The sequence below is a fragment of the Empidonax traillii genome, unplaced genomic scaffold (genome assembly GCF_003031625.1).
Source record: "Empidonax traillii isolate 1590-97213 ecotype Southwest subspecies unplaced genomic scaffold, ASM303162v1 scaffold846:size362177, whole genome shotgun sequence".
Taxonomy (NCBI): Eukaryota; Metazoa; Chordata; class Aves; order Passeriformes; family Tyrannidae; genus Empidonax; species Empidonax traillii.
Genome location: NW_020956039.1, coordinates 17,930 through 33,394, shown reverse-complemented (window position 1 = coordinate 33,394; position 15,465 = coordinate 17,930). Strand labels below are relative to the sequence as shown.

The 15,465-nt window shown below is 38.9% G+C and overlaps 1 protein-coding gene across 1 annotated transcript in view; it reads right to left on the bottom strand.

The window, feature by feature from the left end:
• The window catches only part of LOC114067010 (acyl-CoA synthetase short-chain family member 3, mitochondrial-like), a gene marked incomplete at its 5' end in the record, with an annotated part of 40,927 nt that overhangs the window by 9,562 nt on the left and 15,900 nt on the right, over positions 1-15,465 (bottom strand). The window contains 2 exons of the mRNA XM_027902149.1: positions 7,826-7,889; positions 10,934-11,029. Coding sequence (XP_027757950.1) covers positions 7,826-7,889; positions 10,934-11,029 — 160 coding nt within the window. The remainder of the gene's footprint in view (positions 1-7,825; positions 7,890-10,933; positions 11,030-15,465) is intronic.

Genomic DNA, 15,465 nt, shown 5'->3' with positions numbered 1-15,465 from the left:
GGCACAATACAGACAACATCTGAAAATGTGCTTCCGTAGCTTTTTGTGAGAGATTACTTGCAATTAAGACCCATTCATCCTCTAAGCAAAAAGTGAATGCCATCTTCCATGTGTCCATCTTCCAGGCAAAATAATTCCAGAGCAATGGGCTCATACAATTCTTTCACGGGGGTAAAGCTCTTAGCATCATGACTGACTGGAATTTCTAGTTTCTGTGCAAACATAAATAAATATTAAAACCAAAAAAAGCAGAATTCAGTTTGCTGGAACACAATTACATGTATTGGAATTTTGTCAGGACATTAGAACTAAAATGTCCAGAGCCAAAAATACCTCCAACCCACTGCTGTCACGGAGAAGGCTGCCATAAATTCCAAAGGGAGCAGAACTGGATCACAAATACATGCAGGGAGCCAGAAGAGATAAAATGAGACAGTCAGAAAATAACAGCAACCCAAAAGCAAACATGCCTTCCTTTTCTCAACGTCTCCATAAAAAAAAAAAAAAAAAAAAAAAAAAAAAAAAAAAAAAAAAAAAAAAAAAAAAAAAAAAAAAAAAAAAAAAAAAAAAAAAAAAAAAAAAAAAAAAAAAAAAAAAGAGGGATGTCTGGTTTCAGAGAATCACAGACTCAGTTTGGAAAAGACCTCTGAGATCACTGAGTCCAACCTACAACCTAACATCACCATATGAACTAGACCATGGCACTAAGGGCCCATCCAGTGTTTCATTAAACACTTCCAGGGACAGTGACTCCACCACCTCCCTAGGCAGTCCATTCCAATGTCTATTCACCCTTTCAGTGAAGAACTTCTCTCTAAACCTCCCCTGGTGCAGTTATAGACTGTGTCCTCTTTTCCTATTGCTGGCTACCTGGGAGAAAAGGCCAATACCCACCTGGCTACAACCTCCTTTCAGATAGTTGTAGAGGCTGATAAGGTCTCCATAATAAGGTCTCCCCTGAGCCTCATTTTATCCAGGCTAAACAACCCCAGCTCTCTCAGCTGCTCCTCATAGCACTTGTGCTCCAGACCCTTCACCAGCCTCGCTGCCCTTCTCTGGACCCACTCCAACAGTTTGTGTCTGTTCTCCCTAGGAAATATAACACATGCCTACAAGAATTCAATATTTAAAAACTGTTGCCTCTTTGACCAAACACTGAGTTAATACTCACGACCTTTTGGGGTTATTTTTACTAAGAGGGTATATTAACCAAAAAATTCCAGGTATCCATAAGTAAGTGTGATTGCCTTTCACAAGGGAGAGGACCATAGAAGATCAAGACAGCAGGAAAGAGCTTCCTTCATTATCATTTCCACAATATACAAAGAAGTTGCTTTGCAAGGTTTTTCTTTGGGACATGTTCACTGTATTTCTCCAGCTATCTGTTAACACCCTCTCACATGCCAAGCCACAAAGCAGCCAGTGTTGAGCCTTTGCATCTGCTATCAGTTTGAAGATGAACTATCCCTTACACTAGTCTTGCCTTGATTTGTTCATATGGTCCTAACTGTGGTAGTGTCTTCTGTCTTATCATAGCTTCTTCCTTCTGCAGAAGACAGTCACAAGCTTCAACAAATATAAATTTAAGACAAGCTTGCTAGTTTCTTCTAAAACATGAATGTGTTTAGCAGCTATATTGGATCAGGCTAACTAGAGTCAACTCATCCCATTTAATTAACAAAGAAGAGGCACAGTTTCAAATCCAAGTGGAGGTTCAAGCCCAAATTCTACACTGAGATAAATAAAAACATGTGAATGAAAAAGTTTACATTTGGATTTCAAACCTCAAAGAGTATGTATAGGTCTGAATTTTGATCTCACTTATGCCAGTTTTTCACTAATACAATTACAGCAGTACAGTTATGTCACTCTCCATTTACTTCAGTGAAATCAAGATTAAAATTGTAGAACTACAAGAATATAGATCCAGGCCCATTTCTCATTTCGAGGTTGAATACACTCAGAACAGTATTAGGAAAACCAGGTAAACTGTGTAAATTAATGATGTAAAATATAGAGGTTCATTTAACAAAGATTCACTCTGGTTACACTTTACAAAGATAAGAAAGTAATTTCGTTATAAATTGGAGAAACTAAGACAGAGAGATAAGCTCAACAGCATCACAAAAAATCCTCTGAAGTACTTTAACAGGAACTGTTTTCTATTAGAAAATTTTAAATTACAGTCATTATTTGTTTTTTAAGCATTGTTTCAAAATTCATTTAGTTTTCATACAACGGTGGCTGACCTTTCACAGAGCAGTCCACTCTTCACTTTAGCCCAAGAAAACCTGACTCCCATGAATCACACCCTTTCAAAATACCACTCATCGAAATTGTGTAAGATTCCTTGTTAATGGAACCAAGCAATTATAGACAGAGTACTCAAAAAATAATTTACACAGAAAATTAGATTTCTGGAAGTACAAATGAAAGTCAAAAAACTATTGGAAAGGCTACCTTGCTGAAATTCAGAAAAGACATAATTTTATTTTATGGTAGACAATGACACAGGCTGTTCATTACAGCCAGTCAAAGCAAGTATAAGTCACTGTTAAATGAGTCTGGGCTTGTGAATGCAACTAAATCATCTTGACTGGCAGCTATAATTATTACTTAGCTTTTATGTAGTGCTGTGCATAAACATCACTCTTATAGAAATTTTTGATTGCAAGTTTAAAAGGCATCTGGAAGGTTTTTCAGACACCAGGAACAACAGCACATGAAAAAGGGTGGAGAAGAGGATCTCAAATGTTCCAGTCTGCATGAAATACTACTTTAGTTAGCTGAAGAGGGTCACAAAAGTAGTTGGTATCAGTGTGGATTTTGAGAAAAAATAGAAAAAATACAGGTTAGTGGGGAAGAGAGAAAGCCATCAAAAACTAGTGGAACTGACTGGAAAATGTTCAAAATAAAGGAAGTTCAAATGCTATTTACATGTACTCAGCCAGAGATCGGCTAGAAAACCCATCTTTGGACAAACTGCTCACACACTGGAAGTCCCACTTACTGTTTTACTTGTAAAGGAAAAAGACATAGCTGATAAACATGTAGAAGATGCCATCTACTGCCTGAACCCCACAGTTTTTAAAATAGATATCTACGCTTGACCTAGAAAATGTCAAAGTAAACCACTAGCCTCCCAAGAATTTGCTCCAATTGTTTAATACCTTCACTATTAAAATAGTGTTTTATTTCTCACCAGAATATATCTAGCTTCAGCTTCCACTCTCTTTATGCTAGATTAAACAGCCATCTCACAGAGATGTTTCTGTCCTCTGGGTATTTCCTGGCCTTGACAAAGTTACTATTTTACCAATCTTGGATGAACCACATACCACAGGTTTTCATACCATAAGCATTCCAGCACTATAATTTATATTTTCCCTAAAATCCAGTCACTTTCTCAATAGCCTCTTAAAATATGGACATAAGAATCAAACACAGTGCATTAACAGATTTATTAACATCATATTCACAGATAGCAATATTGGCTCCTTTTCAGCCTCCCTATGGAATAACAAGGAATCATATTGCCTGTTTAGTTACAGTAGCAGCTACCTTTCCTTCAAAGATCTTGTGTATTCAGAGGTTCATCCACTGTAACATAAAAAAGTCCTTTGAAAGGAACTGCTTTCTAGGGTCCTTCATCCTACAAATCTAGCAAATTTTCACTTTGCTTAGCCGTATAGCCTCTAATTATAAGAATATATTGCCATTTCCTCCTGGTCTCCTCTTCTTCCTGGGCAGCAGGAGAATAAAAACAAGAACTGTGACCTTTCTCATGGGGGTATCACAAGTTAGAATGTCCAAATGTTGACTCATCAAGTCTTACAAGATTTTTCTTTATTTTTTTAAATGGGATGCCAAGGTACTACAGTGTGCTGCAAAAGATTACATCTTTTTCTTTCCCTTTTCTTTCATTTAAGCTCTCTTGGTTAGCATTATTGTGCATTTTAAGAATTACATTCCTGTCCTCAGGTTGCTTCAGATTTCCACATTGATACCGATTTTTATTTTTTTTTTTGGAGTGCACTGTAAGAAATATTGAATGAGTAAGCTTTTTATTGAACATTGATTTGCTCGCTAAATACCATATAAAGAATGAACACCATACCACAAATACAGAAACTGTAAATGGGTTGCTTACCTCTGAACAACATTTCTTCCACTAAAGGATATCCACTTGGAGGTATTTGCTTCAAAAGTACTGTCATGTTTCTGTTTGGCTAACTTAAAATCTATAATCATAATTATGATTTCTATATAAATATTGACTATTAAAATTTATCATGAATAAATATTATTTTAAATGCCTTACATTCTTACAGTACTGTACATAAAGTTATGCATGATTTTACTCTATATAATGGAGTAATTATTTGAATCATTCTAACTTTTGATAGAACATTTTATTTTTCTTCCTCCAGTAATTCCAAACTCACCAAAAAAAATCCACAACATTAATACAGAGCCTCTCACACAAACCCTAGCATCCAGAGGGAATTCAATTTTTTTCAAAATCTGTTATAGCAGACCTGAATGAGAAAAGAGTGAAAGGTTGGGGAAAAATCACCCCCTCCCTTTCCTGTATGGGTTGGGTGCCATTATCAATAAACCTTCAGAGAAGCAACCCAGGGCACAACCCCACATACACATTCCAAATGAAACTCATGGTCTTTGAGGTTACCACATTATAAACCAATGTCACACAATAGTACATCAACAAAGGTATCTAGGTTCTTTTGCCTGGTCTGAAAAAGAGCACTATGCTGGGCAAACAGTTCCACACATGGCAAACATATATACAGGGTTAGGTGTCACACTGACACGAGCAGACTGATCTTCACGATGGCCAGGGGTTCTCTACCCAATACACAAATGAGTTTTTCAAAATTATTATTTTTTCACTTCTCTTTCTCAAGCCCCACATTGGGAAAGCTCAATTTTGACTAGATTTAAAGACAACTGTGGGGATGAGAACTCCAATAAAATGAGATCGCTCCCCTTTTTATTCAACTTCCCTAATACAGAGAGACAAAAAAATGCAAGGCCCTTATAAGTGAAAAAAATAACAATTTACTAACAAGGAAAAACAGCAGCACCACAAATATACAAGGAAAACAGCTTACCCAAAAAATAGGGAACTCACCGCATCACATGGTCCCCCAGGAAAAAGGAAGAAGAACGGCAGAGGGTCCTCCCCACCAACCACCCCCGTCTGCCCAATCAACAAAAGGAAAACAACAGGGTAAAAGGGGTAAAAGCAAAAACCCAGGAAAACTGCACTGCTCACAAGGCACCACAATACCCAACTGGCCACTCCACACCGCCCAATTAGGTTCAGGTCTCAACTGCAGTGTTGGGTGAGCGGTGAGCGAGCGGCAGTGGTGCTCTGTGGAGGCAGTCTGGAGGCTGCAGTCCTGTGGGGTCACAGCTGTGCCCAAGTGGCAGCAGTCCAGGGCAGCGGTGGCCCAGGGGCATCAACAGCCCCTGGCTTGGCTGCTGTCTCTGCGAGGCAGGGACAGCTTCTGGCAGCAGCTGAGACCCTGGAACAACTTTTTACTCAGGGATAAACACCCCATCCTCTCACTGCACCCTGGGATGACCCCCTTCAGATGATGTAATGGTATGAATATTTATCACTATAGCTCCCCTTCCTGGCTTGTAACCATGACACATTTAGATAAATGCCTAAATGTGGGGACACGGTAGGGAAGGTAAAGTCTGCTTTTAGGAGTTTGACAATAACTCCAAACAGGATCTTCTAATACAGCAGTATCACTCCTAACAGGTAGTTAAAGATAGTAAGGACTCAGAAACATATGCACACATCTTCCAACATTAACTATTAGTATATATAAGTCACATTGTTTGGCAGAGTTGCTAAGGATGGAGTTTATTCCACTTCTTTTTTGGCAGACAAGACTAAGCACCTATCCTATGTGAATTGCGCCACTCCTGCAGTCACTGCAGAGGCATCAGCACACCTGGAAGACAATTTATTCCATCCTAGATGAATACCTAGCACAGACAGGATCAATTTTCTTACATAATACCTTTCTCTCTCTCCATTGATTACAAGCCTATGTTTTATTATAGCTTCAGGCACTACAGAGGTGAGAGCCTTGAAAGACAACTTTCCACTCTGACCTGAGTTACTGATACTTCAAACCACAGTCTATAAAAGGTTGGAGCAATTTCAGTTATTTTTGCTCTGTAATGGAATGCATGTACATACTTCACAATGTAAGGAACGCACAATCCTACATGTGTCACAAGAAAACTGCGTCTAAATATGAGTCTGCTGATTCAGGGAAGATCATGTGTACACTTAAAACCATGCCTGTGTGTTCTTGGGGACTTAGCCAAAGATGCTGAGATTTAGGCAGGGTATAGACTTCATCCTGAAAATACACAGTACAATAACTTCACATGATACTACTTTAGCCTCCACAGTGATCTAGTTACATTAGGTTAGTAGAGCAAAAAACCTCCACACCTCAGCAATTCTACCTCCCATGCCAACCCACTCACTCTGTTAGTGCTGCTCATCTGCAACACAGTCCAGTGGCTGCAGCTCTTACAGCTCTCATCCCTAGCTCAATATGCCTGTTGCCTCAATCCTCAGCTCCCTTCACTAACAATTCATTACAATCGGTACATCTGGCCCAATGCTTTGGCTTTTGACAGATTTTCAGTTCACTGAAGGTTAATGCTAATCTTTTATTTCCTTCCATTCCTCTAAGCAAGCAGAAAAGACTCTGAACTACCACAACTCTCCAGAAATTTACCACAGAAGAAACAGATGAATGCATTTCATTTTGGACTTGTATTTGCTGGTAGTCAGGAAGTGTTCAGAGCTGAAGTATTTTCTGCAACTGAAAACAGAGGTGGTTACAGCTACCACACTCATCACAGAGCAGGAATCCGTCTGAGGAAAATGCCATTTGCCTAAAAGTTGTGAAACATCCAGAATATAGAGCTGTCATGGGCTGTGGGGAGCAGCAGCCTAGCGAGTGTTACAGGAATAAGGGAAGGTTCTGGCAACAATTGAAAAGGCAGAAGGCAAGACAAATGTAACTGATGTTCACAGTGCTATCTAAACAGAGATCATTTTACCTATGAGAAGCGCCAAGAAAGGTGTACTTTCAAAAAGAATATTAAAGCTTATGGAACTCATCTGACAAGAGTCTGGTAAATGGTACTAAAAATCATGATGCACGATGAGTTTTTCTTCTTTCTTTCTTTTGGCTGTAGTCCTGTCCTGTATGTGTTTTGTCCAAGTACCACTACAAAGTAACACTGTTTCATGCAAAGCACACAGAGAGACATCTTTTTTTTTTTTTTTTTTTTTTTTCACAGAGAACAGAAAATACATGTTCTCCCTCTAGGAATGTGCATCAATTGGGATTAGGAAACAGCGAAAGAAGAGGCAGCATCCCAACTGTAAACCAAAGCATGTCAATCTGCAGTGCTGTACTATTTCACTAAAGTGAAAGAAAAGTGTAAAGGGAATGATTCAGTATGTTGCTCATAAATCACAGCAGGAAGCCTTCATCCTATGTCAACAGGCTGGCAATTAGGAAAATGGTAAACTCTGCTGTAGTCTAAGAAGCCAGCAATCCACCCTCATTCACTCACACAATTTCATCTGCAACTTTTCGATATCAATGGACAGTTCGGTAACCGTCTCAGAGACAGACACACTTTGCAATCCCCATTACTTCAATCATTGTGTTTTATAGATATACAAACTTTAGTCAAAAGACAATCAAGCCAGGTAAGAAGCTTCCCTTAACTGTAAGATACTTATTTTTCTTACTTTACCACAATATTTCCCAAAGTCTTGGTCTTCACTGGTTCCTTATTTTCATCCAGAATCATCACTGTAAAAAAAGTAATATAGGAAGAAAACTCAAGTTTAGTAGCATATTTTTAGGTGGAGGAAAGTGTCTTTCTTTAGGGATATCAACTTATGTCACACTTCAGAGTGGTAATACACCAAACAACAAAAGGAATTAAGTAATTTGGGAGTGCCAAACTGGATAATGTCATGGCTTTATTAACATTCAGCCTCAAGCACAAAAAGCACAAATACTCAGGCTTTGGCAACAGAAATAGGGAAACAAAGTCTCAAAAGGGAAAAACAGAGAACTGAAATTTAAAAGTAAGCTTGATACTGGAAAATCTAAACTTCCAAATAGCAAAGGACCATTAAAATACATAACAAATATAAAGAAAAACTATGTGGTAACATGAGCAAGAAATATCAACTTAGAAGATTAACCCAGTTAATTTACTATTGGCAGTAAATGAGTATACCTGCTTTTCAAAGGCTCTCAGGAGTCTCAGAAAGATGCCCCCCAGCTAACAAAGTTTATTGTAGTCTAGCACAAAGAGATAAAGTACCTTGTGAACTACCCAAATCTGCAGAGCAGGGTAATGCTCAAGTGCAGCACAGAATCCAGACCTCCTAAATGAAGCCTTTTCCCTGGATAACACTGGCCCACCACCTTCAGTGAAAGAATCATATCCTGATACTGAAATTTCTGAGGAAAAACACCTGAAATAGCCTCTTCCTTGCAGTCATCTGGGAAATGAAGATACTACAACCACCTATTCCATATAAAGGTGTGGGCATAAGAAAGGAATGACAATACCAACTTGGCCTCTGATAAGTTAAATAAAGTGAAACAACTCAACCATAGAAGAAGAGGAGGGAAGATTTTGACAGATTGGGCTGATAAGGATTTTAAAACATGCCTTTTGAAGCCTCCTGAAGCAAAGAAAGCAATGTTCAGCTAAATCTAAATTACTACAAATAATCTTACATTCTATATTAAAAGGTCACAGAGGAAATGGGGAAAAAATTACAGACTTCTGACTAAAACTCTGCTAAAGCTTGTATGAGTCATATCATATCCTATCTGACCCAAGAATGCCAACATTGGTCATTTACTATTTCTGGCTGAAGCTATTCCTTCAAAGAAGATGGTAGTTTTTAAGTAACTGAAGAGAGCCTGCTGAAAGCAATGGCTCAGCACATAGACACAACCAAGAACATAAGGCCAGTTTTACAAATCAGTCACTTGGTGTAACTGGGACATAATCTGCAAACGCCTTTTGAATTTATTTACTGTTGGATGGTCTAAGAACATGGTAGATTTGTTCATGTTAGATTTGGAGAATTTAGGCTCAGAACACACAGTGAGAAGATCCACTCATATGTAGTTTTCCATGTTTTCTCTCCTATTTTTATGATATTAGAGTAAAATATAATCTTTTTTTGTAACTGATTCATCAAGGTACTAATCTCAGTCCTTAGTCTCCTCCTTGCAAGCTGCTTATTTCAATGTAGAAAAATCTGGAGAATGGAGTTACTATATTGTTCACTCCTGAACTACTGAAGAACTGACTTATTTCTTCAAAATGTGGAATTTGCTTCAGTCTGAAAACGCAATTAAATTATCTGGAAAGGATTCAGTTAGATCAAAGGAAAATCACACCAAAACTCTGACTTAAGGCAACAGACCTAGAAATTACCATGGTATCTTGAATCACTTGTAAATGTAATTTATGCCACTGCAATTTGATATCATAACTCTTATTCTCTGTGTTCTTAAAAATCAGCAACGAATCAGTTTACTTTTAGCAATATGTAATAGGAAAGACTTTGTTAAAAAAAAAGTGGCTCTTGTAACTTTGTATTTATATTGCAGCGTAAATACAACATGACTTATCGATAATTAAGAGCTGCATGTATAATCTAAGAATACAGCATCTATCATCTAAATGGCTTAAGTATCTCCTCTAATTAATACAATAAAAGCAGGAAAACGACATCAAAACAGAAGTGGATGACAGCAAGACAGTGGCCACTATAGTAATTTCAAAAATCAGTATTTTATGAATGGCTGCATTACAGGACATAATTGGTCAAAGACTGAAAGAGGCAAAGTTATATTATAAATCTTCAATCAATTTTAGTGCTCATTTTTTGTTTCCCTTATAAGGTATGGTAAAGATGTTGCTTTTATTCTACTTGAAGAAATTCTTTAATTACACTAGTCCCAATGTTCCAAAATATTAATTGGAAATTTTTATACTCCTGCTACTCATACTTCTTTCTCATCCTAAATCCCATCTGATAGCATGCATGATAAAATTACATTCTTCCACTCTTTCCTATTTATTACAACTCTGGACAAACTCTTTGGCACTGTTTTAAAGTTGGTTTTAAGCTACTGCTTATCATCATGCCATAACTGTAAATGCCAAAACCAAGAGCTACTGAAAATGTATTTTCTTTAATGCTCACTGCCAATTATATGTATTAGAAGAAAAAAAACATCTTAGTTGCTGTTTTCTGCTTTCTGCCCAATTATGTGAGAACTTCTCCTGAAGACCATCTGATCTTTAATGTAGTTATTTTTCAGACTTCAAGTAATTCTTGAAATTGTGTTAAAATCAGGGTTCCCAGGTATTAAAATATTTTTGCACCCTCTACATGCAAATACCTTCCCGACAGTGAGTGCTCATCTTTTTCATGTTGGTCCAAAGCCTGCCATTTCTCCCAGCTGGAAATAAAAATGCTCCACAAATACTGAAAGATAATGTGCTTAACAACTCTCTCAAGTTGTGTTAAAGTGCAGAAGCATTGTGGAGAAGTGTCAACAAGTATTGTATCACAGTATGTGCTATCCTTTTCATATCATAAAGGTAGGAGTAGTTGATCAGTTTTCTTGAACATAACTCTGAATTTCTTATTCACAATCACATTCCACAACACACAAAAAAGCAGAGTTTCCCGTTTCAGGAAGGAGGAAAACGTGTAAGTAACACTGTAACTTGCTCTCGCTACAATTAAAGATCACTTACTGAGGAATACAAACAATGTCGTTTTCTAGTAACATTTTTAGCATAGTATTACCATTATATCCTGGCACGGGTTTTCCTGCCTGTCCAGGTGGAGGTGTTGTAGAGTTTCCCAAACCAATACAGGAAGCAGTAATTGCAGAACCAGATTCTGTTAAGAGAACACAAATATCATCACTTAAGGTTGTTCTTAGTTTTCTTAAGTATTTATCGGTTCTAAGTTTTTTGATGCTTAGCATATCAAAATAAAAAATAAAATACAATTCCTAGACAAACAACAAAGATTTAGAATTCAGAGAATCATAGAATATCCTGAGATAGAAGGGACCCAAAGGGATCATAGAAGTCTGACTCTTTGCCCTGCATAGAACAGCCCCAAGAATCACACCATGTGCCCGAGAGCATTGCCCAAACACCTGTTGCACTCTGTCAGGCTTGGTGCTGAACTGACACAGGGAGCCTGTTCCAGTGCCCAGTCATCCTCTGGGTGAAGAACCTTCTCCTAATATCCAACCTAATCCATCCCTGACACAGCTTCATGACAATCTCTTGGGTCCTATCACTGGTCACCAGAGAGATCAGTGTCTGCCCCTTCTCTTCCTCTCATGAGGAAGTTGTAGACTGCAATGAAGTCTCCCCTCAGTCTCCTCTTCTCCAGGCTGAATAGATCAAGTGACCTCAGCTGCTCCTCATATGGCTCCCTTTCCAGACCCTCCAACATCTTTGTAGCCCTCTTCTGGATGCTATTAGCTTAATATCTTTCTTATATTGTGGTGCCCAAAACTTCACACAATATTCAAGGTGAGGCCACCCCAGTGCAGAGCAGACTGGGACAATCCCCTCTCTCCACCGGCTGGTGATGCTTTGCCTGATGCCCCTGAGGACACGGTTGGCCCTCCTGGCTGCCAGGGCACTGCTGACTCAGATTTAACTTGCCATCAACCAGGACCCCCAGGTCCCTTTCCATGGGGCTGCTCTCCAGCCTCTCGTTCCCCAGTCTGTACATCTGGGGTTGCCCTGTCTCAGGTGCAGAATTCAGCTCTTGTCTTTGTTAAACTTCCTTGTCTCATTTCTACTTACTCTGACAAGCTCTATATATTCATTCCAAGTGGCCTGACCCTGCTTCCATCTCTTATGTATTTCCTGCTTACACTTAAGTAATAACTTTATTCATCCACAGTCACTTGCCCTCTTTGCCTGATTTCTTTCTCACTGGGATGCAATGTTCTTGAGCCTGGAAGAAGGGATTCTTGAGTACCAATAAGCTACCCCACCTGAAGGTATTCATGTCTTCTGATGAGCCATAATGGGCTATAGAGACAGCTGCAACACCTCAGAAGGTGTCAAATACTCCAGAAGTATCCAATGACTCAAAGTATTAAATCATCCTGCATAGACCTCCCCGCCCCAGCAGAGGTACCAGACATGTTCCCACCTGAACCTGAGCATATATAAGTCTTGAGTTTTGGGGCTTCCACCACCACCTTGACAGATCTGGACTGTGACTACCTTCGACAGAACACCACTTCAACCAACTGCAACAACATAGGCTCACTGCTGGATCCAGTGGGTATCTTGTGGGTCCTTCCAGTCACCTGAGGGATTGGCAGCCCTGCTCTGGCTGCCTGTACAAGCACTGCAGCCTCACTCCAGCGCCATGCAAGCATCTGTCAGTATCAAATCCCAGCCATCCACCACTTCCTGCCAGCACTGACTCTCCAACTATTCCAGTCAGGTTTTCCTGGAGTGGGGGAGGTGAACCACGTGGAAGGGCAGCCCATCTTGTCTCTGTCCTGAGGCCACGTGTTTTTTCCAGGTGGGGGAGGCCAGCTGCCATCTCAATTTGGTCCAGTGGGTGGGGATTCGGAATTTTCTCATTATCAGTTGGTCTAACCCAATTTTATCAGTATTGTTATTAGCATTCTTCTTTGTAAAGAGTTATCTTTTCTCTTACATCCAGGTGTATTTAGTCTCTCTCTCTCCCTGTATTGGAGAAATCAGGGGTATTGAATCTGAGGGAGGTGACTTCTGTCCAAGGTCACTGCCACTCCAAACTGTCTCAAACCGAGACATTTTTAAATGCTGCTGTAACTCTGAGCCACAGAAAACCGAGTGTAGGTGGTTTAAAATATTAGCAGGAACACAGGATGAGACTATTACTTTAAACACACCACTTTATCATTCTGGATATGTCCCAAATCTCAGGTCACTTGGCCTGAAATTCATGGTCCATGTCCCCCCCCAAGTGCCAGCAAACAAAGCAGGTTTGTTTCCAGCTCTAAATGTATATCTGATCAGTATGGTCAAATATATTTTCAGTTCTCCTGCATTAGTTACTTTTGCTGAGAATTTTCTCAGCCTCCACAGCATTTATCTGCCACTTCAGAAGATGTTATATGACTACTCAAGTGCTTAAAGAAATAAGAAAAAGAACAAAATTACAGACTCTCATGGAGATTTCACAGTAGGTTTTAGTAAGTGGCTGAAAATTTAACTTTAACAGTATGGCTAAGCTAGGGCCTAAATCCAGCTGTGGGACACAAAATAAGAATTATCAATCCTCTATGCTAATTAAAGACAGGCTAAAAAGTTTGCTTCTTTTTTTTTTCTAATCTTTCCTTATTCCTTCTTCTACATAATGCACATTCCCTGCACAGTCACGGGTGGAATTTTTTCTTCCAACAAGCAGAACACCCAAGCTACAATTACAGTGGTAGCACAATATCAAAAGGATCTACCATAGCCTATCTGTGATCACACTGAAAAGTTGCAGTAAGAGAAAAACCCAATTTACTCAACAGTTTGGTAGCTTCATTTTCTGCACAGTATTTATACTGAAAACTTTTCGTCTTTCACTTGAAACAGAATGAACAGTGAATTGGAAAAGACGGTAGAAGGGACAGTTTCTTTTTTGATTTTGTTAGAAAAGAAGTGGTAGCAATGCGTATATCTTGCACAGTGAGAGCTAAAAACCATACACTAACAGATCAGGCAAGAAAGGTATTCTCCTATTGCCAAAACACAGGCATTACGTTTGCTACTGAGAGGTAGGGAATACCTACGTCAGTTAGCCTGATGGTCAGTAATACTGGTGTGAACTGGGAATTGACAAACACTTCTAATCAAGAGCTCTCAATCCAAAAACCCTAAAAGGAGGTAGAGAATCTGAAATTCCTGAAAATTAGTTTGTGTTTGACTCTCTAGTATACTATTATAAAGACATTTCAATACTATTGAAATATCCAATATAAATTGGAAAGACTACATGAGCAGTCTGATACAGGTATTTTTGTTGCATTTGCACCTGGGAAAACAATTCTTATGTCAGAGAAGGTACTGCTGACCCAGAAGTAAAAAGTGCATTCTCCTAAAAGTAGCAAGGGGAGTCCATAAGTGTATACCTGACTTTATTCATCAGAAAGCTTCCACCAACCCTTGTGCCTGACTTGAAGAAGCTGTGCTCTGCCAAAAAATGCAAAGCAACAGCTAGTAAGTTCTGTGCTCAAAACTGTCTTGCTCATTCACAGTCAACAGTCAAATTCAATTAAAATAAACAGATTTGAAGTAACTCAGGACTTTAAAGATGAAAAATATACTACTTACTCTGTACCACTTATATTCCTGATACATTATAATTTCTAGACGATGTCTCACATTCCTCAGCATAATAGACTGCCACACTGCTGAAATATATTGGGCTTTTTGGTAGGAAGTACTTAGGGAAAACACACTGCATTTTGACAATAATATTGAAGCTTGGGCTGCGCTAAGTGGGTAATGTAAAGCTTCCTGGTTTGAGTTTCTTAGGATGCAATAGAGAGACACTGAATGCATGCAAAAGAGGTAGGAAGTTGTTATGTAGCAGGAGAGAAAAAGAAGAAAAAGGAGAAACTGTCATACATTAACATACAAATGAATGCAATAAATTTAATAAACTAAATTCTCACTGTGGCAGTGCTGTTTTGAGTCATTCTTCAGTCAAAGTTGTCATTTTTGCTGTGGAGAATTAAAGGAATTAATACAGTAGAAGACAGCACAGATAAAATGGAGAGTCTATGAAGGCAGAAAGCTTAGGCAGCAACTGATAACAAATCAATTCACACCACAAGAATGCATCTCTAAAGAGACTCCTTGCACATTCTCCCTCCACAAAGTAACATATTAATTATGCTAGAAAGGGTGCAATGAAGAATTCAAGAAAGTTACAGCAAAGTGCTCTCTAGTATGGCAACTACTGGCCATCCTGGAACAGAATACCACACTACCAGATAAATTATAAGACTCAAAATCATAGTATATCATACTGCTTCCTTATAATAAAACTAAATCTAACGCATCACAGAAATCCTATGCACTGGCAGTGTCCTGAAGATTCAGGGGCCAGATCATCAAGTATTCATACAGACCTTGATTCCTTAATCCTTCAGCATATGATGGTGCAGAGCAAAGAAGTCAGTTTCTCTGTCAGTCCTTCATCACTAATACCCAAGCAAGCTTCTAACTGCAGTAGCAGTAGGTGGCCTCACTCACCACTTGGATTTAGCAGTGTTAACTCTAACAAATTCTGTCTAGATACTTACGCTGCAG